The following is a 23,904-nucleotide window of genomic DNA, read 5'->3' on the forward strand; positions in this document are numbered from 1 at the left end:
TCAAAATGAGACATTTTACAGTATGAAGTCCAACAGGAAAGTAAATTTCACCAGTCACTACTGGTCTGTAACAAACATTCTTGCTGCGCCCCACACTGGGGGTTGTCTCGTCATTTCCTTCTCCACCGCGAGGTCCGACAGCTAGAGAACAGGCTTAACAACACATTTGCAGCATAGATTCGTGCAGATTCATTGGATAGAACACAGCTTTTGCAGTTAGGACTAATTGCACACACTTTATTGGTGTATACACTGAACTTGGTGTCATGAAGCATTAGGGGGACCAAAGCACAAAAAATAGCAGCCAACCTCTGAGCCACAAGAGATGGTTTTTGCCGGAATCAGGGTATTTAGGAGTGCTGTTTGCTTTCAGTGTCTACAGTGCAGCATGCATGCCCCCAAAGACCCCCGGAAAAACAAATTTCAATACATGATTGCAATAAACACTGAGTTTGGCACATACAGTAGCTATCCATTTATCCATCATCTAATCTGGGCTTCTACAAACTTGAGAAGCAGAAGCAACATACACATGGTCTTACTTTTGTTTGCAGTGCTAAGCCTAAATGTTACTATTTCTAAAATATATGAATCACCCAGGTGTCTTACCAAACCTTTTTTCTGAAATTGTTCAGGATATTGGCATCATCACCATGTTATAAACCAGTCCTTCTCAAATAGTGTAGGGGTGGGGGCGCAGTGCGATCTGCTCTCAGGGAACATTTTCTGCCGTACCAGACGATGTTGTTTCATTTAAAGGCTTACTGAAATGCGATTTTCTTATTTAAACGGGGATAGCAGGTCCATTCTATGTGTCATACTTGATCATTTCGCGATATTGCCATATTTTTGCTGAAAGGATTTAGTAGAGAACATCGACGATAAAGTTCGCAACTTTTGGTCGCTGATAAAAAAAAGCCTTGCCTGTACCGGAAGTAGCAGACGATATGCGCGTGACGTCACAGGTTGAGGAGCTCCTCACATCTGCACGTTGTTTACAATCATGGCCACCAGCAGCGAGAGCAATTCGGACCGAGAAAGCGACGATTTCCCCATTAATTTGAGCGAGGATATAAGATTTGTGGATGAGGAAAGTGAGAGTGAAGGACTAGAGGGCAGTGGGAGCGATTCAGATATGGAAGATGCTGTGAGAGGCGGGTGGGACCTGATATTCAGCTGGGAATGACTAAAACAGTAAATAAACACAAGACATATATATACTCTATTAGCCACAACACAACCAGGCTTATATTTAATATGCCACAAATTAATACCGCATAACAAACACCTCCCCCCTCCCGTCCATATAACCCGCCAATACAACTCAAACAACTGCACAACACACTCAATCCCACAGCCCAAAGTACCGTTCACCTCCCCAAAGTTCATACAGCACATATATTTCCCCAAAGTCCCCAAAGTTACGTCCGTGACATGCACATAGCGGCACGCACGTACGGGCAAGCGATCAAATGTTTGGAAGCCGCAGCTGCATGCGTACTCACGGTACCGCGTCTGCATATCCAACTCAAAGTCCTCCTGGTAAGAGTCTCTGTTGTCCCAGTTCTCCACAGGCCAATGGTAAAGCTTGACTGTCATCTTCCGGGAATGTAAACAATGAAACACCGGCTGTGTTTGTGTTGTTGCAGCAGTCGGCCGCAATACACCGCTTCCCACCTACAGCTTTCTTCTTTGCTGTCTCCATTGTTCATTGAACAAATTGCAAAAGATTCACCAACACAGATGTCCAGAATACTGTGGAATTTTGCGATGAAAACAGACGACTTAATAGCTGGCCACCATGCTGTCTCAAAATGTCCTCTACAATCCGTGACGTCACGTGCCGGCGTCATTATACCGAGACGTTTTCAGCAGGATATTTTGCGCGAAATTTAAAATTGCACTTTAGTAAGCTAACCCGGCCGTGTTGGCATGTGTCGCAATGTTAAGATTTCATCATTGATATATAAACTATCAGACTGTGTGGTCGGTAGTAGTGGGTTTCAGTAGGCCTTTAATGTTAATAAGCTTACAATATTATGCAGAGGTATGGTTATAACAATTTTATAGGCAAATTATACTATAGTCACAGTGGAGAATGGGGGGGCGCACAATATTTTCTTCTTCCTGGGGGTGGCACTGTTAAACATGGAAGTTAAAATTGAAGGAAAACCTGCTTCATTTTCATGCATATATTTTACAACAAGCTATTTTTTCAGTCCGATAGTTATTGTTACGTAATTTCAGGCTCCTTTAGGACACCTGTCTTTCGATTCTTGAATGGGTGTGCTAAGTAACATCTAACAGAGCAGCAAATGAGGACTATATAGCAAAAACTAACCACACACACAAGCTACACATTCACCTTAGCGGTGGGCCATTATGGCCAGCACGGCTCTCTAAACACAATCACAAGTGCTGACCTACATTTATAACTGAAATTCTAGTATTTTTACCATGAAATTGTATTCATTATTCTAACTAACAGTGTATTATCATGATTTCGTAGCCAGTCTCAATGCTTAACGTCTTCCAGTATGTGCATGTTCAATTCTCTTGTCCAATCAGATTTCAGCTTCTATGCGTTGCCATATCAATGTAATCTACCAAGGGACTTCAAAATCAGGGGCGCAGGCCCATGTCATTTGAACTATATCAGCAATGGGGCTTTTTTTTAAAACAAACTAGATTTAAATTCAAATCTTACAGGCGACAAGCATGCGTCATCCATTCGTTTCAAAAAATAGTCCATCAAATGTATCTAATTCCAAAAATATAATGAACATCAAACACAAAAGATATAAACTGCACTTCAATAAACACTATAAGGTGACAGCACGGTGGTGCATTGGGTTAACTCACATCCAGCAGGTTCAAATCTCAGCTCACATTGTTCTGTGTGTATGTTTGAATACTCTCACTGTGCTTACGCGAGTACATTCCTCCCACATGCCAATAGCATGCATTGTTTAATTAGTCAGATTAATTGACATTGTGAATGGTTGTAAATCTATATGACTAGAGTACCCCACTTCTCCTTCAAAGTCCGCTGGGATAGGCTCCAGCTCTCCTGTAACAGGAAACAACATAAGCAAAATGAACAAATAAATTAACAATACCCACTTACGATACAAGTGTATTTTTGTGCAATGAAATCATTACTCTGTGTAAAATATGACATATGTGATATAAATAATTAGTGGTTAGCATGTTGGCATTCCTGTTAAGAGATTAAGGGTTCAAATCTCAGCCTGGTTATCTCTATGTGGAGTAGGCCGGAGCCGATAACAAAATTTGCTGGATGGTATATTGGACCACAAATAACTGCTGATTAACGATATTATTGTCAGCATTATTTTGAGACAGAGTTAAGCACCAATGTAATCATCAGCTGGGAGAGGCTCCAGCTCACTCATAACCCTAATAAGGACAATTGGTTAGAAAATGCATGGATACTAGGGATGCAGCTATCGCTTATTTTATTTATCAGGTAATCTATTGATTAGTTTGTCCTATTACTCGCATGAAACACATTATGTAGCCTCAATGTGTATTTTAGGGAAAATAGTTGAAATAAACAACCATTTTTGCCAGAACCTTCATTCTTTTCTTCTAATAAATGCACATCATCAACATTGAAATTGCACTTTTAACATGTGTGCATTAATAAAATTCAGAGACGTTCTGATCAGGGTTTTATGCTGCCCATTCTGATACCGATCATCCATTAATACGATCGGCCAATACTATTACATGTATTGAGCACATGTATTAACTGTATATTTTCCAATTTCTTCGACTATTATTGACTATATTTATGTGCTATTGACAGTTTACCAATATTTAAACTAGTTCCTTATTCCTTGTTAATTCATACAATTATTTGAGCAAACTAATTCAATAGTAATAATAATCAAACCCTAATTTAAACATTTTTGGTTTTTGCCCACAAAGTCCTCTACACTTCTTTAAGCATGTATTTATTGGTGTTGTTTTAAGATGGCTTAGTGGTTAGCTTAGCTACTAGCATATTTGCTCCTTGCTTGCTCTTTGCTCTTCCTCCAGTGATAATGCTAATTTACCAAGACATTTTTTTTTATTTGCCGCAATGAAGGTGATTATTATCAGCATGGGGGAGAAGTTCCACACTATTAATGGAGGTACATAATTAACTGCTAGCAACTTGATAGTTGGGGGACAATAAATAAATAATGTCAGCCAGAAGACATCAGCATTTGTGACTAGCATTAATCGACAATGGTGATCATGTAGTTTTTCATGAAAATCAGCTAATACTGGTCATGGCCGATCAATTGGCACATCCCTAGTAAAAATTGTTTTAAAAAAAACAAACGCTCTACTATTTGCTGCCACACAAATCACGGCACCCACACCACCGCTCTCATGTACGCTCTATTTTGCGGGAACTATGTCCGCATATTTAAGTTTCTGGGCACTCCAATGCAGTCTGGATTTGATCAATTTCTATTGGTTACACTCAAGGGTGTAACGATTGATCAATATATCAATAAATCTATTTATATTCCTAAATTTAAAGTATATTGATCTGTGCTTGACAAGTTTGCCTACCGGAAGATAGGTATCGATCCAATATCATTTTGGAAAGGAAATCAATCAAAGTTTATCGATACTAAAAAGAAAAACATTGGATTTAAGAACAGCAGGCTTTATATGAAGTTTAGCACTTTTAATGATAAGGACGTTAAACGTTAAGTCTATCTGCCCGTCTGTGGCGTCATCAAAACAAAAATGGCGGACAATTACGATGGTCAAGAAAGGTCATAACAAATGCAAACGTCACAAGACAATATCATAAAAGTAACAAACACTTTCAGCTACAGCACAATTGCAAAAGCCACAACAAAGACAGGCGACACAACACAATAATAAGGCTGCAACACAGCTTTAAGCGACCGACACAACAGACGTTACAGCGGAGCAAGTTACGGCGACGCACCAACTTCCTGAACACAACATGAAGCAATAACAACTGGCAGCCAAGGAAAAGTCATTTCATCAGAAACAAATAAATACAAGAGATGAATCAAGGAAGCTATGGAAATTAGAAAGCCGAGGGGCCAAAACCTTCAACAGGGATGAGGGGGCATGCATGCTTCCGCACACCTAGAACGCTGTTCTTCTGTGGCAGTGCCAGGGCAGAGAACAGAATAGAGATATGGGCGCGTCGTGGAACTTTATTTAGCAGGTAAATCTACTGCTAAAATTTTGGTTACTCTAGTTGTATTGAAAATTGCTTGAATGTTGAAAATGTGAGCAGAAACGGTTTCCTTTTGTTAATTCAACCTAAAGTGTTGGTTGCATTTTATCCAAGTAAGATGTGAATACATTGGCCAATAATAATTGTTTACTTGCTGGTTTGTATCCATAAATCATCCATAGAGATGCTACCTCAGTAGAAGCATTTAAGTCCCATCTTAAAACTAAGTTGTATACACTAGCCTTTAATAGACCCCCCTTTTAGACTAGTTGATCTGCCATCTCTTTTCTGCTCTGCCCCCCTCTCCTGCGTGGAAAGGTTATTAGGTGACCACAGATTCAACGCTAGCTGTTCAGTTGGGGGCGTCTCTGCGCTGCTGACCTGTCACCACTCAAGATGATCCCCTGCTGGCCCTACTATGGACTGGACTCTCACACTCACACACTAGGACCAATTTATTGTTGCCAATCAACCTATCCCCAGGTGCATGTTTTTTGGAGGTGGGAGAAAGCCGGAGTACATGGAGGGAACCCACGCAGTCACGGAGAGAACATGCAAATTTCACACAGAAGGATCCCGAGCTCAGGATCGAACCCAGGACCTTCGTATTGTGAGGCACATGTACTAACCCCCGTTGCACCAATACAATTATTCAGTGTGCTGATTCCTGCACTGCTTCTAATTCAGAAGACTGACAATATACAGTCAGTATTACTAGCGTCTTCCATCACACTCTGTATGCTTTATAAACTGCAATCCACCGCCGAGGCACTCTCAGTGGGTTAAAAGACCTTTATCTATGACCGGTAGAGCTCACGGCCTTGCAGAGCATTATTTAGTGGCAGCCTGATCCTCCTTCTCTGGAGCAAAATGAACAGACTGCGAGTCATCCGTCCATCCATTTTCTACCGCTTGTCCCTTTCAGGGTCGCGGGGGGTGCTGGAGCCTATCTCAGCTAAATCCGGGCGGTAGTCGGGGTACACCCTGGACAAGTTGCCACCTGATCGCAGGGCCAACACAGATAGACAGACAACATCCACACTCACGCACTAGGGCCAATTTAGTGTTGCCAATCAACTTATCCCCAGGTGCATGTTTTTTGGAGGTTGGAGGAAGCCGGAGTACCCGGAGGGAACCCATGCAGTCACGGGAAGAACATGCAAATTCCACACAGAAGGATCCCGAGCTCAGGATCGAACCCAGGACCTTCGTACTGTGAGGCACATGCACTAACCCCTGTTGCACCAATACAATTATGCAGAGTGCCGATTCCTGCACTGCTTCTAATTCAGAAGACTCGCAATATACAGTCAGTATTACTATCGTCATCCATCACACTCTGTATGCTTTATAAACTGCAATCCACCGCCGAGGCACTCTCGGTGGGTTAAAAGACCTTTATCTATGACCGGTAGAGCTCACGGCCTTGCAGAGCATTATTTAGTAGCAGCCTGATCCTCCTTTGGAGCAAAATGAACAGACTGCGAGTCACTTGCTATCAAATAAAAGTGCTCATCTCGACCATTATCTTCATAGTCACCGAGTGGGTGAGAACCATGTTAATGCAACAATAATACACTCCTGTGCTGCACACCCACACTCTGCCATCTCCTGGAAACTGATGCACTCTCTGCCTCTGATCGTCCACCTCCAGGTGAGACCCTCTGCAGGGGGGGGGGGGGTCACCGTGCAGGCCGGGAGCTGCACGGTCTGGGCCCAACGCAGCCCCCATCTGCGCAGCGACATGCCTGTGCTGCGTCAAACCGCCCGCACGCATCACACGAACAGGTACGAGGAGGGTTTAGCTCCGACCATGCAATGGAAACAGCTATTAAACCCCCCCACCCCCCCACCGGCTCTCGTGTGGAAAAATGCGCTCGATGCACCGATGCTGCAAACACTCCCTGCCTTGTTCGCCCTCCCCGTCAACAGGGCCCCAACCTGCCCGCCTAACGTGCCTCTTGTCCGGGGGCTGAGAGGAGACAAAGCGGCGGGGCAGGTATGGAGGACAAAGCAAAAAAAAAAAAAAAAAAAAAAAAAAGGAGGAGGACCTCGCTCGTTGAACGCCATGCGATGGGAAGGAGGACATTTCCGTAGCGCTTACCTTCTCTCGCCTTCAGGAGAACCGTGTTGGCCACGATATTTTCGATCTCCATTGTCACAATGCGGTCCCCGAGCAATCGCGACACATTTCACTCAGCGAGAAAAAAGGGCGTTTTTTCCTCTCAAATCAAAGGTGCCGACGGCTGCGAGGCGCTTGTTCATGGCGGCCAGCTTAACGTCGCTCGTCTTTCCTCTCCATTACAGCATGTTTGGGGCGCTGGGGACGATCACGAAGGGGCTTGTTAGCATGCACAGCCTTCCTCTTCCCCCTCTCTCTCTCTGCCTGTCTGCCTCACTGCCTGCCTTCCTTCCTGCTTCTTCTCCCGCTTCCTCCTCCCTCCTCTCTGCCCCTCCTCTCTCCGCACAAGCAATATATTGAAACACATTGCAGTTGTCCATCAATACCAGGGGCCCTTTAGGGGCCCAACTTTTCCGGGACCCACTCAAATATTCACAAGGAATTAGTAATCGAATCGTACTCTTGATTTTTAATCATGTTCAATAATTACATCAAACCTACTTACAGTTTAAACCTTATCAATTGATATGAAACTATGTGTCTGTCTCAATGATTATTAGTTTGGTGCCAGAAGAGTTTCAGTCCTAAAAAAGTTAAAAATAAGTTATATATTACTTTTTTTATTTTTTTTTATCCAACGCTTAGTTTAGGGGTCCCCAAACTTTTTGACCCGGGGGCCGCATTGGGTTAAAAAGAATTTGGCCAGGGGCCGTGCTATATATATATATGTATATGTATATATGTATGCATGTATGTATATATATATATATAAATGTATGTATATATGTATATGTATACATGTATGTGTATATATATATATATATATATATACGTGTGTGTGTGCGTGTGTATGTGTGTGTGTGTGTGTGTGTGTGTGTGTGTGTGTGTGTGTATGTATGAATGTATGTATGTATGTATATATGTATATATGTGTGTGTATGTATATATGTATATATATATAAATATATATGTATTTGTGTGTGTATGTATGTATGTATATATATATACATACATATATATACATATATATGTATATATATGTGTATGTATGTATGTATGTATATATATATATGCATACATATATATATACACATACATACATATATATATATATATACATACATACATATATATATACATACATACATATATATATACATACATACATACATACATACATACATATATATATATATATATATATATATATATATATATATATATATATATATATATATATATATATATGTATGTGTGGGGAAAAAAATCACAAGACTATTTCATCTCTACAGGCCTGTTTCATGAGGGGGGGTACCCTCAATCGTCAGGAGATTTTAATGGGAGCATTCACATACCATGGTTTATATAGGGCACAGAGTGGGTGGGTACAGGCTGGCCTAGGGGCGTGGTGATTGTCTCATGTGTTACCTAGGAGGTGTTTCCGTCTATGGCGGCATGTTGTTACAATTTCGCTGCGCTTGTTGAGGGATGACAGGTCTGGACGGTAAATAATAAACAGTTTCTCTTTCAAGCATCGGTTGCATCTTTTATTACCACTATTGTAAGGTGTGCTGGATGCAAGAATTTGCCATGTTATTGAATATTCAACATTATTGTCTTTGAGGTCCCCAATGTGTTTGCTGAGTTCTGTGGTATTTCGCAGGTTTTTGTTCCTGAAAGAAGCCTTGTGGTTGTTCCATCTGGTTTTGAATTCACCCTCGGTTAATCCTACATATGTGTCGGAAGTGTTAATGTCCTTGCGTATTACCTTAGATTGGTAGACAACTGATGTTTGTAAGCACCCCCCGTTGAGAGGGCAATCAGGTTTCTTTCGACTGTTTCATGAGGGTACCACCCCTCATGAAACAGGCCTGTAGAGATGAAATAGTCTTGTGATTTTTATTCCCCACACATACATATATTGCGCTCTACTACGGTATCGAGCACTATTTTTTGGATAACCTTATTAAGACATATATATATATATATATATATATATATATATATATATATACATACGTTAGGTCAGGAAAAAACACAGAGGATTTTATAAAATCCCCTGACGAGCAGGAAAACCTGCAAAACAGGCTTGTAGGGATGATATAGCTGCTGTGTTTTTTCCTGACCTAACGTATATTCCGCTCTACCCCGGTATTGAGCACTGTATAACGGATAAACCACAGAAACCTTGACTATATATATCTATACATACATATATTTCCTTACACTGAACAAAAAAAGAGTCATATGTCCACTGATGTGTAAATACACTCTGAGTCTATTTTACGTTTCCCCAACAATTTCGCCATTTTTTTTCCCCCTCGTGCACTAACTGACTGAAAGAGCACGCGTGTGATGACGTCACGTTATCAATGGGAAAATGCATTTTTAGACAATATGATTTGCCTGAGCGGCTAGTAGACCCCAAGAGTAACAGCGGTAGAAAATGGATTGTTGGATGGGTTAAAAAGGACAGATAAAAAATAAAAATAATTTTAAAAATGGTTTAATTGGGACTACCCGACGGACGGATTTTGGACATTGACGGGCCGTATCTGGCCCGCAGGCCATAGTTTGGGGACCCCTGGCTTAGATCTTTTGATCAACTTAATCTTTATATCCATATCAACTTTAAATTAACTGTTTCATGCCCTTTTTGTCAAGGAAAACATAGTTTATTTGGCAACCACACAAATTATGCAATATTTTCCCCAAAAAATATTTCTAAGTGGAATATTTGATGTGAAGTAATTGGAGGCTTGGGTAAGTCAATTCATAACATTGATTTTAAATGATTAAAAATGCTCTTAGAGGTTGTAATCTCGAAAAAGTAGGAGACCGCAGGCAGCTTGCATGTTAAGAAGTGTTAAATGTGCGAAAGTCCAAAATACAAACTAGAGTGCAGCAGGGTGAATGCACCGAAAAACACTGACAATGCATGAAAAAAGTAGCTGACAGAGAGCTAATAAATAACAAGTAGTCAAGCAATATTCAAGTGTCCACTAACCGTGCTGGTGACTCCACATCTATCCGCAATGATACCGCACCGACAAAGAATTGTGACTGGCTTAACTCGTGCCCTGGTGGAAAAAAAACACTTATCACCATCCGGTGATGAAGACAGCACCAAGTAGCAGTGTGAAGCCAGTGCAGGAAAAACACAAACAGAACAGGACATGGAAACAATAAGAGCACAAGAAAAGAAGTGAACCAAAAACAGGATAAAACAAATATTGGCCTGGCCTAACAGGTCATAACAGTACCCCCCTTAAAAAACAGATACGAGACCTCAAAACCTCAGGTACACCAAGTGTACCTGAAGCCACGGAATCCATGCACGGGTCCCGGGCATTGCTGCTGATGGAAGGGCATCCCGGGCCGACTTGGCGCCTCCGCAGCAAGTGAGGAAGGCGAGCGCCTGTGCGACAGGCAAGCTGGAAGTTGCGGCGACTGCAGGACTGGATGAGCCGCTGGAGCAGCAGGCGGCTGGGCTGGAGGTCAAGCTGGCTGCAGAGCTGGAGGCATGGCTGAAGAAGAGGATGGTGGCATCAACGCTGGAGCGGGCATCGGAGCGAGTTTGGCTTGAACTGGCAGAGATGGTGGCGTCAGCCGACCACTATAGTTCCTCAATCTCCAGCTGCATCAGCACCTTCTGGTACCACTCGACCATTTCCACGCAGCGCTGTTCTTCTCTGGAAGATGCCCCGCAGATTGCGGCACTGGAGCAGGAAGTGGAGCTTTAGCAGATAGCGCCCCCACTGGTGGAGAGACAGGCGGCGACCTCAGTGGGAGGAACTATGGTTCCCCAGCTGCAACGCTACCAGCATTAGCCTTCACCCAAGAAGCAGATTCAAGACACTGGGCCCCATTCAGCAACCGTTCTTAAGAACAAATTTTGTTCTTCGGCCCACTTACGAAGTTTTTAAGGAGATTTTTGTTTTCACCAATGTTTTCTTTTCTGGGATTTGTTCGTAGGTAAGAACAAAATCTACGAGTGCTCCAGAGCACTCTTAGGGTGGCCTATTTGTTCTTAAGTGTGACAAGTTCCCTTACTTCTATTATCTGATGTTAAATTAATATCATAGATAGATAGATAGATACATATAGATAGATATATATATAGAGAGAGAGATAGATAGATACATAGATAGATAGAGATAAGACAGACAGACAGACAGACAGACATAGAGCAAAATGAGCAATATATAGGCATTTCGAAAATAGTTTCTAAATCTTCACAATAATGCCGCGACGTGTGGTGGGCAACTCAACTCACAGAATGGCAATGCTTTTGCTGCTACTGTAAGATGCCGCATAGCGCATATTTCACCACCATATAGACCTATTTATTTCCCCTGCGGGATAATACGAATTTCTCTTCTGTAATCTGTTTGTGTTTTCTCTGTGTGTTCGATATTCTGCTTTTCCGCTGGTATTGTGCCCTTATATGGGGAATTGAGGGCGTTTACCTATATGCAAATTACAGAATTAAGGGTGTTTGTATATGCATATTGGCAGTGCCGGCCCAAGCCTCCATGGGGCCCTAAGCAAAATTTGATTTTGGGGCCCTCTATTTCTGCCAATAATATTGATTGTTGATCATTCACACACCTACTATAAACTCATTGCGGCTCTGGCAGTGTTGTTTACATTATCCTATTGTCAGCCTGGCATGTCTTTACAAATGACATGTCATTTATAAAGATATGGGGGTGGCCCAGTTAAGAACATAAATAATACCAATGAATGAACGAATGATGTCCAGAGTGCCACATATGGTTCCTAATCTTAAAATGTAGAAAACATTCAGCTACAAGAGTGGCCTGGGGTTGAACAGTCCAAGTGATAAAGCTTTGTATTTACAGTAAAAGTGTCATCTTGGGGGTGGCCCAGTTAAGAACATAAATAATACCAATGAATGAACGAATGATGTCCAGAGTGCCACATATGGTTCCTAATCTTAAAATGTAGAAAACATTCAGCTACAAGAGTGGCCTGGGGTTGAACAGTCCAAGTGATAAAGCTTTGTATTTACAGTAAAAGTGTCATCTTGTCTCATCAGTCTCGTACATATTAGTCTATAATTACTAGTTTATATTTTTAGTTAATTGTTCATATTTAATGTTTACTTTGTACAAAGAGAGCGCAGTCTACTGAAGTTAAATTCATCAATTTCAATTCACGGCGTGGCGAAGTTGGTAGAGTGGCCGTGCCAGCAATCGGAGGGTTGCTGGTTACTGGGGTTCCATCCCCACCTTCTACCATCCTAGTCACGTCCGTTGTGTCCTTGGGCAAGACACTTCACCCTTGCTCCTGATGGCTGCTGGTTAGCGCCTTGCATGGCAGCTCCCGCCATCAGTGTGTGAATGTGTGTGTAAATGGGTGAATGTGGAAATACTGTCAAAGCGCTTTGAGTACCTTGAAGGTAGAAAAGCGCTATAGAAGTATAACCCATTTATCATTTATCATTTATCAATAGTTTTCCCCTTTGAAAGACGCAAGGCAAATTCCTTCCATTTCACCATGTTGCTGCAATGATCTTCACTGTTTTCATGCTGTTTCAGCAGTGCACCTATGTTGACCCAATCCCGCTGTCCCTCGGCTTCCAGTTTTAAGGACTTTTTGGAAAATAATTTGCAGCAAAAGCAATAGACTGCATCTTTACTTCTTGAATAAGTCAGCCAGCTACGCTTGACTTGTTCCCCATTGACTAGCTGTCTGTAGGTATAATGATAATGAAAACTTCGGCCATCATGCCGTTTGGGGAATGAAAAGTTGTCCTTAATAGACAGTGGTCCTCTGATCACCTGCTCAGTCGTGTCTGAATCTGAGAGGAAAGAAGGCCACTCAGCTGGGTCAACTGGCGGAGCTGATGATGGTCCATGGTGTGAAGGGGACGTTGTGGTGGAAGTTGCTGAGGAAGTGACCAAAGAAAGACAATGACTAAAAAAGAAGGACCTATAAGGTCATTAAATTGCACTGTTGGACATAATTATTAATCTCAGAATGTTCTGCAGTACAATGAGCAATTATAAAGGGTGTTTTGCAGTTAACTTTCTAGATAAAATCAGCTGTGGTTTCAGACATAGAGGGGACAGTGGGCACAGAGGATGGAGGTGTGTGAGAGAGCACTGTAGAGGATGGAGATGGACCTATGATGAAATACATACATACAGGCACACATTAATGAGATACTTTGACTATATTAATTTCCCTTCAGGTGTAATGTTTATACTAAGAAATTAAATGTATACTGTATGGTGACAGTCTTTTCCTCACCTGATTCATCACTCACAGTTGAGCCTGAGGATGTGGACTGGCTCTGGGCTGATGCTGTGCCTCCAAAGTATTCTAACAATGCTCCTGGGGAAGTTTCACATAACTTATGAGTTGATGTAAAAAATAATGTTTATTTTACTCACATTTGCTGCAAACAATTTGTGCAAACAACATATCTCACTAGTAACCTGATGCTAAAAACATATTGCTAGCTAGCTAACGTCACCTAGCTAAAGCTAATTACAGCTACAAATCTCTTTGATAAACTTTTTATTACCAAGTCATGCAAACATACCTTTATCATGGCATTTTTTTCTCCTCTTCCACTTTCTTCTTCTTCCTTTTTTCTGCACCTGAAGGATATGTCCTTTTTTGTGACATTGTTTTGCCTCTATGTGCGCTTTTGATGCCCAGTGCGCACTGGCATTGCACGGCAGGCGGCAAACGTCACAGGTGCAGCAGAGGCAACTTTACATTTAAAGAGAGGCAGGAAGAATCACTAGGCCTAGATCAGCAGCAGCACTCTGTTGACCTAAAATTGTGTTTTTGTACAATAATATATCTTTGATCATTTAGAAATCATCAGTCAGACTCGTATATGCAAAAAATAAAAAATACGAATTTTTTGTTAATTGCTTTTGGGGGCCCCCGCGGGGCCGCGGGGCCCTAAGCAAGTGCTTAGTACGCTTATGCCTTGGGCCGGCTCTGCATATTGGGGAAATACAGGTGTGTTTATATGCAAATTATGATAGACACGCACACGCTAACCATTCTGCATTCAGCAACTTAAGAACAGCAGGTGGGAACAATTTGGCCATTTAAGAACACGTCATGAATTTGAATGGACTCCTCTTAGGAAATCGCTTAGGAAGAAAGATAAGGGGAAAAGTTAGGAACTTATTACTGAATGGGGCCCATTGTTCGTAGAGGAGTGTTTGACCCACGACCTCAGCGTGAGCAGAAGCCAAGGGTGGGCGGACTTTGGGAAGCCGGTCTGCTGAAACGGGAAGTGCTGGAGCTTGAGTCTCGACAAACAGGACGGATAAGGTGGGCGGAGCCTGAGTATTTGGGGCGGAGCTTGACTGTGTTCTTTAACGCAATAAATGTTCAAATTATTTGCAGCCTGTGATGTAATTTCACTAAGTGGGGGGTGATTGGAAGAAAGTGCTAGAAAGTCCGGATTGAGCACAAGTGCACCACCCACGCTTTAGTACATGCGCACCGTGAAGGACATGCCAGGTGTGTGCCCAACATGCTGTGGTCGGGCTGAAGTGGTGACAGAGAAGCAGTCGTCCGGGTCTCAGGGGGAAAATATCCGCACGGTAAGAGTGCATGGGACGACTTCCTTGTGCATCGAGTCCGGGTCTTCTCCTCAACCTCCGGGGAGAGGTGGCTGCTCTTGGCGTCAATTATTCTGGACATGAGCCAGTTCCATGCCTCAACACCCGCGAGAGAGATGACCTCGACTTCCTTGTTCTCCTGGAAAAACCATGGCGTGTGTGTGGCAGTTTTGGTCGCCACTAAATCTTTCATTTCCCGTATTTTGCAAGAAACGTTTCTTTAGTTGGTGGAATCATTCTGTTAAGAATGCTCTTCATAGGCAGCTTGCAGGTTAAGAAGTGTTTAATGTCCAAAAGTCCAAAATTCAAACTAGAGTGCAGCGAGGTAATGCACAGAAAAACACAAGGATGATGTGCATGAAAAAAGTAGCTGTTAAAGAGCTAATAAAAAAAAAAAGTAGTTAAGCAAGATTCAATTGTCGACTAACCGTGGTGGTGACTCCACAACAACACAGAAATGTGACTGGCTTAAATTGTGCCCAGGTGATGATTGAGCAACAGGTGAAAAAAATGATTACCAATCACCACCAGGTGATGAAGACAGCGCCAAGCAGCAGTGTGAATGAACAACACAAACAGAACAGGAAGTGGAAACAAAATAAGGGCAAAAAAATGGAAGTGAACCAAAAACACAGGAAAAAAACACCCAAAAACGAATCAAAGAATGGCCTCGCTTAACCGTTGTAACAATGTTTTTGGACAATGACAGTCTTTAAAAAATAAATCCCACTAAAATTATTGGTGATCCAAAAAGGGTCTTAAAAATATATGATAAATTATTTTTACTTTCACTATATACACATTTTTTATCCGTTTTTCATGTTTTTATGCCATTTTTGTCAAAGAAAACATTGTTTTCACTGTATATGGCAAACACAAAAAATATGCCATATTTCCCCCAAAAAATATTTCAAAGTAAAATTTTTGAAGTAAAGTAAATGGCGCCTTCAATAGGTCAATAATTCATAACAATATTGTTCTTTATTCATTATTAATAAGTGGCGCCATTTTGTGCCACCATTTGACTACTTCTTGTCCCCGCGAGCCATGTTGTTGTTTTCAGCCCTTCCATATCAGATCTTCGTTTAGGAAGGGGCCGTCCTGTCTATACCGCTTGTCCTCTTTTGGTGAACGGGTGAGCTGAAGCCTACCCCAACTGACTTTGGACGATCCGCTGATCCATGTGTTCCAGACACCTCAAAATTTTATAGAGAATAATTACAGTTTTGCATGAAGAAGACCATGTGCAATACATGAAATGGAATACAAATGAAATGGGTAAATTAATATTTAACATCACTTTTGTCTTTATTGAAGACTCTTGTTGGCATAGACAGAGATGAGTAGAGAGGGAGGAGGGAAGATGAGAGCCACAAAGACGCCACGTTTTTATCTTGCTAGGAGGGCTGTCTTGAATTCAATAGTGTTTCCTCACCTTCTTCATCAAATTGCTGGCATTCGCAACTTTGTTTGGCCCCACGGTGGATACATTTATATATATTAGAAAGAAAGAAAATTATCTAAATAATAATACATTGAAATATTAATCAATAATAACACATAGCTTTGTATATATATATATATATATATATATATATATATATATATATATATATATATATATATATATATATATATCTTTCCAAATACACAGGACAAGATGTTAAAATCCAGAGTTCCACCTCCTACCTCCCATGTTGAAGACTTAAAGACACTGACTTATTATCTATGTTGCTGCAGGCTGGGCGGACACATCATTAGGGTTTTCAAGTGGGCTCCTACTCTCATGGACGTTTCGCTGACTGGGCCCACGACGCCTCAAGTAGGTTCAGCGGTGCATTCTGGCGTCCCAGAAGCACCCCCCTCTGCATCTGCCCAGCCTCAGCATGAGTTATGATTTATTTTGGTGACCAGTTGGGGTCTTTCCTCTTTAGCCAGAGCCACTGGCTGCTCCGCTCTACCACCCGCGATGTTTCCTTTATGGCCTGACGTAGAGCTTGACCGCCAACTCCCAGGTCCCTCATTAGCCTTATTGTTGATGTTGCCACAAAGCCCCGACATCCAACTTCTACAGGGCAGACTTGTGCTGCCTCCACCGCATCCTCCCAAGCGACTGTGAGTTCAACGAAGTACACAATGTGCTGAGAGTTGGACCACAGGACTAGGTCAGGCCGCAAGTTAGTAATTGCTATCTCTGGTGGAACGATGAGTTTCTTATACACGTCCACCAGCATCTGCCAGTCCCGGGCTACCTCCAGCTGTCCTAACCTGGGCCTTGATGGTGTCTTTCGTTGCCTTCGTTCCCCCTCTCTAACAAAGGCAACTGGCATATTCAGGTTGGGTGTCCTGGGTGGAAAGGAGTTGTTGGTTGCTGTCCTGCTTTCCAGGGTTGCTGCCAAGCATTTGAGTACTTCGTTGTGTCTCCAGGTGTATCGTCCTTGGGAGAGGCTCACTTTACACCCAGTGAGGATGTGTCTGAGTGTAGCTGGTGTAGAGCACAGGGGGCATGATGGATCTACACCCAGCCATTGGTTGAGGTTTTTGGGGGTGGGAAGGACATCATAGGTTGCTCGAAGTAGGAAACTTACCCTACTCGATTCCATCTCCCATATGTCCCTCCAGCTGATCTTCCGTTTCTCCACCCCTTCCCACCTTGTCCACTGGCCCTGCTTAGCTTGCGCCACAGCCATGGCATATCTATTCGACTCTTCCTGTCGACGGACCTCGGCTACGAGCAGATTGCGCCGCTCAGCAAAAGGAAGGTCGTGTCTCTCCAAGTCCCAAACCGGCTTTTCCATACTGGACTTGGCCCACGATGTCAGCGTGGTGAAGAGCAGATTTTGCCTGCTGTACTGCGTTCTTAGCTGACCACTTCTTCCCTGCTGTCAGATTTGGGGCAGCAGCTCGGACCACAGTATCCTTGGACTCTGTTAGGGTCATCTCGAGCCTCACTTTGGAGCATTTGAACTCCTCTGTCAGGCTAGAGAGAGGCAGTTCGAGTAATCCATGACCATACAGGCCGATGCTGCTCAGGCATCGATGGACACCTAGCCACTTTCTTACGTAAGAGCTGATTGTTCTTTCCATTTTCTCCACTCTGGTGAGGGAGATACCATACATGGTTAGTGGCCACATGAGGCGGGGTAGTAACCCAGACTGGAGGCACCAGATTTTCAGCTTGCCAGGCAGCATAGATCTGTCAATGTTCTTCAGACCTTTGGTGACTTCTTGCCTTAACTTGTCTGCTTGCTCAGTGTCCTTCAGATTTGAGTCATACCACCTTCCCAGGCTCTTAATTGGCTTCTCTGACACAGTTGGAATGGGTTCTTCCCCAATGAGAAACCTTTGTTCTGTCAGTTTGCCTCTGATGATGGAGATGCTTCTTGATTTTGAGGTCTTGATTTTCATTCTGGCCCCAGTGATGTTCTCATGAAGCTTCCCTAGTAGGCGCCTGGTGCAGGGTGCTGTAGTTGTTATGGTTGTCATGTCATCCATATAGGCCCTGAGAGGAAGTAGGTGGATTCCCGAAATCAGCTGTTCGCCACCCACTACCCACTTGGATGCTTGCATAATGACTTCCATTGCCAAGATGAAGGCCAACGGGGAGATGGTACACCCTGCCATTTTTCCAACCTCCATATGGTGCCAAGTGGTGGTGAAGTCTGGCGTGGTAAAACAGAGCTGCAGATCTTCAAAGTATGCTTTGACAAGGTTGGTGATGGTGTCTGGTATCCTGAAGAAGTCGAAGGATGCCCAGAGGAAACTGTGTGGGACAGAACCAAATGCATTGCCAAGGTCTAGGAAGATGATGTGGAGATCTCTCCTCTCTTTCTTCGCAGCCTGGATTTGATGCCAGATTATGCTGGTGTGTCCGAGGCATCCGGAGAACCCTGGGATTCCTGCTTTTTGGACTGAGGTATCCACAAGTCTGTTCTTGTCCAGGTAGTAGGTCATCCTTTGGGCAACTAGGCTGAAGAAAATCTTACCCTCTACATTGAGGAGGCTGATGGGGCGGAACTGGCTGATATCTGTAGATTCCTTCTCCTTGGGAATCAAGACTTCTCCGGCCCTACGCCATGCTTTGGGTATGATTCCCTTCTGCCAAGCCACCCTCATTAGCCACCACAGGAAGCAAAGTACATCAGGGGAACTCTTGTAGAGTCGATACGGAACTCCATTTGGCCCTGGGGCTGATGATGCTCTTGCCCGCTTTACTGCTTTCTCCACTTCACTCCACTTTGGGGGGCTAATGTCCATCTGGTGTTGTGGTTGTTCAATTGGTGGGATGTCCGATGGAATAGCTGTCTGCACGTTCTTCTTGTCATCCACAAACATTTCTTCCAGATGTTTCTCCAGCTCCTGCTTAGACGTTTTTAGGTTTCCCCCCTTTTCTTCAGTGAAAAGTGATTTCACAAATTTGTTTTCGCAGGTTTTCTGCTCGTCTCAGGATTGTTAACCGGCTTTTGATGTTTCCCTGGAGATTGTTAATGCCTTCTTTCTCACTGTCTGAAGCCTTCCTCCACTGCTTCTTAAGGTGTCTTAAGGTACTACTACCTTTGCCGTTTTGACTCTTGCTCCATATCGTTCTGCCCCATAGTTGTAGATGATGTCTCCCATCTTGTCAAGCTTTCTTTCGACCGTGCCCTTTAGTCCATGTAGGATACTGATTAGGTCTGAGTTTATGATTGCCCATTCTTTCTTTTCGGAGTATATATATATATATATATATATATATATATATATATATATATATATATATATATATATATATATATATATATATATATATATATATATGTATATATCCATCCATTTTCTACCGCTTGTCCCTTTCGGGGATGCATTCGGGCGGGAGGCGGGGTATATATACATGTTTATATATATATATATATATATATATATATATATATATATATATATATATATATATATATATATATATATATATATATATATATATATATATATGTATATATATATATATATATATATATATATATATATAAACATGTATATATATGTACATGTATATATGTACATATATACATATATACTGTATACATACACATTTTCTACAGCTTGTCCCTTTCCGGGTACATATACGTATAAACATGTACTGTATATAGATATGTACATCCATGCATCCATTTTCTACTGCTTGTCCCTTTCGGGGTCGCGGGGGGTGCTGGAGCCTATCTCAGCTGCATACGGTACACCCTGGGACAAGTCGCCACCTCATCTCAGATAGACAGACAACATACATACATACAGTATATATATATATATATATAGGTAATTTTTCTTTCTTTTCCTGGTCCTGGTCCCAGGCAGCCTGTTTATTACGTTGTCATCTGCCTTCAGGTAAAAATAAAGTCACTTGAACACGTGATTTATACCGTATATATATGTGTGTGTGTGTATATATATACTTTATATTTATAAGTATATATATATATATATATATATATATATATATATATATATATATATATATATATATATATATATATATATATATATATATATATATACATACACACTTTGTGGTTAAAGATGGATGGATGGATAGACAGGCTCTTGGTGGAGTAAGTTTGAACACCCTTGATTTAAGTTTTTTTTTTGTGTGTGCGGGGTTATTTCTAAATAATAATGAATATTGTGGCAAGTGGCATCTACCTAACCATATAGACAACCTAATTAAAATAATTCAACATTGCATCCAACAATGCAGAAACAACATACTATATTCAATATTGCCATCTTGTGGCCATAATGCAAAAATACAACTGTTTTGTATAGTGACGCATAATGCATAATTTCTTACAGGAGTTTGTTTTAATTAATCGGCATTGCGGTGTCAAATTTCTAAAAGTTATTGAAATAAAAACTTGGAGTTGCTTAAAAATCACTGCTCTTCTTTTCCCAACCGCTGTTGCTTACGTCAGCGAAGTGTTCCGTAGGTTTGTTCCCCTTTCTAATTTCCCAGGGTACATTGCGTGTTGGTCACGTGCTTGGGAAAATAAGTGATAACACTGTGATCTTCAAAAGAGGCACGAGATGGCGCCAAAAACAAATACCTGGGCCATTTAATGCGACATTTGACAAACTTAAAACATTAAAATGTGTATTTCGGATCCAAGGACTTGACATGTCCAACATTAGTTCATCAATTTTAGCGTAGCATTCGCACAACCCTTTACTTCCGCATTCGCAGGATTTTCTGAACACACTTCCTGTGTGTGCGCGTGCGCGCGTGTTCACGTGACCGTAAGTGCGCCTCGGAGGGAAGAAGCTGCAGAGAAGACGCCACCACTGCGGCGCCTTGTTGACTCTTTCCACTAGACTTTGGAACGCAAAGTTCAGATTTGACAACTAAACGGGATGTTTTCGCTCGGGGAGGCGATGGAGTTTCTCATTGGAAACGCCTTTTCAACACCTGTGGGTCAGAGAATCGGTAAGTCTCGCAACGACAGTGTCGCTTCCTTTTTTACAACACGGGTAGTAATAATAGTATTGTGTCTAATGCCTTGCGGGGCTAAATGTGATGTTATATTATACACACGTTTGGTATGAAAGTCTATAAAAGTTGATAAACCAATCACACGACGCAGGCTTTGTGACAACAGACTACACCAATGTTAGGAGTTTTCACTCAAGCAGATGTGCCAACATCATCTATGCAGTATTTGCCACCGCCAGCAGGGGGCGAGATAAATTATTAAAAAATGTGTAATAAATATGAATTATATAGCGCTTTAATCTAGTGACTCAAAGCGCTTTACAATGTGAAACCCGATATCTAAGTTACATTTTTAAACCGGTGTGGGAGAAGGTGGGTTAAGTGTCTTGCCCAAGGAGACAACGGCAATGACTAGAATGGCAGAAGCGGGGATCGAACCTGGAACCCTCAAGTTGCTGGCACGGCCACGCTGAGCTATACCACCCCAAAATATTCTCATACAGTTTATTAATGAACTTAATGAGCATACACGCAGAGGCGTAGCACCAAATTCCGGGCCCAAGTACATACACAAGACGCCTAAAGTCCTCTATGAGTGAGTTCGGCCGATACCGATCACTTGCATTAACTGTCATTTTTTTCAATTGATGTATGGTGAGTGCTACAATATAACATATAAACTATACAATATCAACATTATACTGTATTTAAACTAGAGATGTCCGATAATATCGGACTGGCGATATTATCGGCTGATAAATGCTTGAAAATGTGATATCGGAAATTATCGGTATCGGTTTCAAAAAAGTAAAATGTATGACTTTTTAAAATGCCGCTGTACGGAGTGGTACACGGACGTAGGGGAGAAGTACAGAGCGCCAATAAACCTTAAAGGCACTGCCTTTGCATGCCGGCCCAATCACATAATATCTACGGCTTATCACACACACAAGTGAATGCAAAGCATACTTGGTCAACAGCCATACAGGTCACACTGAGGGTGGCCGTATAAACAACTTTAACACTGTTACAAATATGCGCCACACTGTGAACCCACACCAAACAAGAATGACAAACACATTTCGGGAGAGCATCCGCACCGTAACACAACATAAACACAACAGAACAAATACCCAGAACCCCTTGCAGCACTAACTCTTCCGGGACGCTACAATATACACCCCCGCTACCCCCACCTCCCCACCTCAACCCCGCCCACCTCAACCTCCGCATGCTCTCTCAGGGAGAGCATGTCCCAAATTCCAAGCTGCTGTTTTGAGGCATGTTAAAAAAAATAATGCACTTTGTGACTTCAATAATAAATATGGCAGTGCCATGTTAGCATTTTTTTCCATAACTTGAGTTGATTTATTTTGGAAAACCTTGTTACATTGTTTAATGCATCCAGCGGGGCATCACAACAAAATTAGGCATAATAATGTGTTGATTCCACGACTGTATATATCGGTATCGGTTGATATCGGAATCGGTAATTAAGAGTTGGACAATATCGGTATGTCGGATATGGGCAAAAAAGCCATTATCGGACATCTCTAATATAAACTATACAATATCAACATTATACTGTATTTAAACTACATCCTTAATTATTTTCCTCTGTGTGTACTTTGTTCGGCCTCATCCTCCAGTGATAATCCTACATGACAATGATACTTAAGATACAAAGAAATGCAGTTTATTTGCTGTATTGCAGGTGATTATTATTAGTTTAGCGGAGCGTCACCACACCGCATATGGCGGGGGTCGGCAACGCGCGGCTTTTGAGCCACAAGCGGCTCTTTAGCGCCGCCCTCGTGGCTCCCTGGAGATTTTTCAAAAATGTATGAAAATGGCAAAAGATAAGGAAAAAAAACACATTTTGTTTGAATATGGTTTCTGTAGGAGGACAAACATGACACAAGCCTTCCTAATTGTTAGAAATCCCACTGTTTACATTAAACATGCTTCACTGATGAGAGTATTTGGCGCGCGCCATTTTGTCCTATTTTCGTAAGGCCTTGAACGCACCGTAGTTTGTTCACATGTACAACTTTCCTTGATGCTGCCACAGAAAGACGTGTTTTATGCCACTCCTTCTTTGTCTCCATTTGTCCATCAAACGTTTTATGCTGTGCGTGAATCCACAAAGGTGGCCTTTGTTGATGTTATTGACTTGTGTGGAGTGCTAATCAGACATATTTGGTCACTGCATGACTGCAAGCTTATCAATGCTAATATGCTATTTATGCTAGCTGTATGTACATAATGCATCATTATGCCTCGTGTTTTAGGTATATTTGAGGTCATTTTATTTGTAGTTTCCGTTTCCTTCAACTTGGACACACACATCTTTACCGTTTTAGTAATGTTTTCTAATGTTGTAAAAATGTGTAGAATAAATATTACATTTCCACATTTCTGTCAACGAATATTTGCATCAGCCTGCGACACATAGTCATTTTGA

The 23,904-nt window shown here is 42.0% G+C and overlaps 2 protein-coding genes across 5 annotated transcripts in view; one reads left to right on the top strand and one right to left on the bottom strand.

Moving 5' to 3' along the window:
* The window catches only part of grk4 (G protein-coupled receptor kinase 4), a 174,410-nt gene extending 166,740 nt beyond the window's left edge, over positions 1 to 7,670 (bottom strand). For both annotated transcript variants that reach the window (XM_061988186.1, XM_061988187.1), the window contains exon 1: positions 7,344 to 7,670. In XM_061988186.1, coding sequence (XP_061844170.1) covers positions 7,344 to 7,395 — 52 coding nt within the window. In that variant the 5' untranslated portion in view covers positions 7,396 to 7,670. The remainder of the gene's footprint in view (positions 1 to 7,343) is intronic.
* A 13,557-nt stretch (positions 7,671 to 21,227) lies between these two features.
* Positions 21,228 to 23,904, top strand: part of LOC133624544 (target of Myb1 membrane trafficking protein-like) — a 36,861-nt gene continuing 34,184 nt past the window's right edge. For 2 of the 3 annotated variants that reach the window (XM_061988182.2, XM_061988183.1), the window contains exon 1: positions 21,228 to 21,434. In XM_061988182.2, coding sequence (XP_061844166.1) covers positions 21,362 to 21,434 — 73 coding nt within the window. In that variant the 5' untranslated portion in view covers positions 21,228 to 21,361. The remainder of the gene's footprint in view (positions 21,435 to 23,904) is intronic. The other variant, XM_061988184.1, reaches the window with a different exon arrangement.

The sequence above is a fragment of the Nerophis lumbriciformis genome, linkage group LG27 (genome assembly GCF_033978685.3).
Source record: "Nerophis lumbriciformis linkage group LG27, RoL_Nlum_v2.1, whole genome shotgun sequence".
Lineage (NCBI taxonomy): Eukaryota > Metazoa > Chordata > Actinopteri > Syngnathiformes > Syngnathidae > Nerophis > Nerophis lumbriciformis.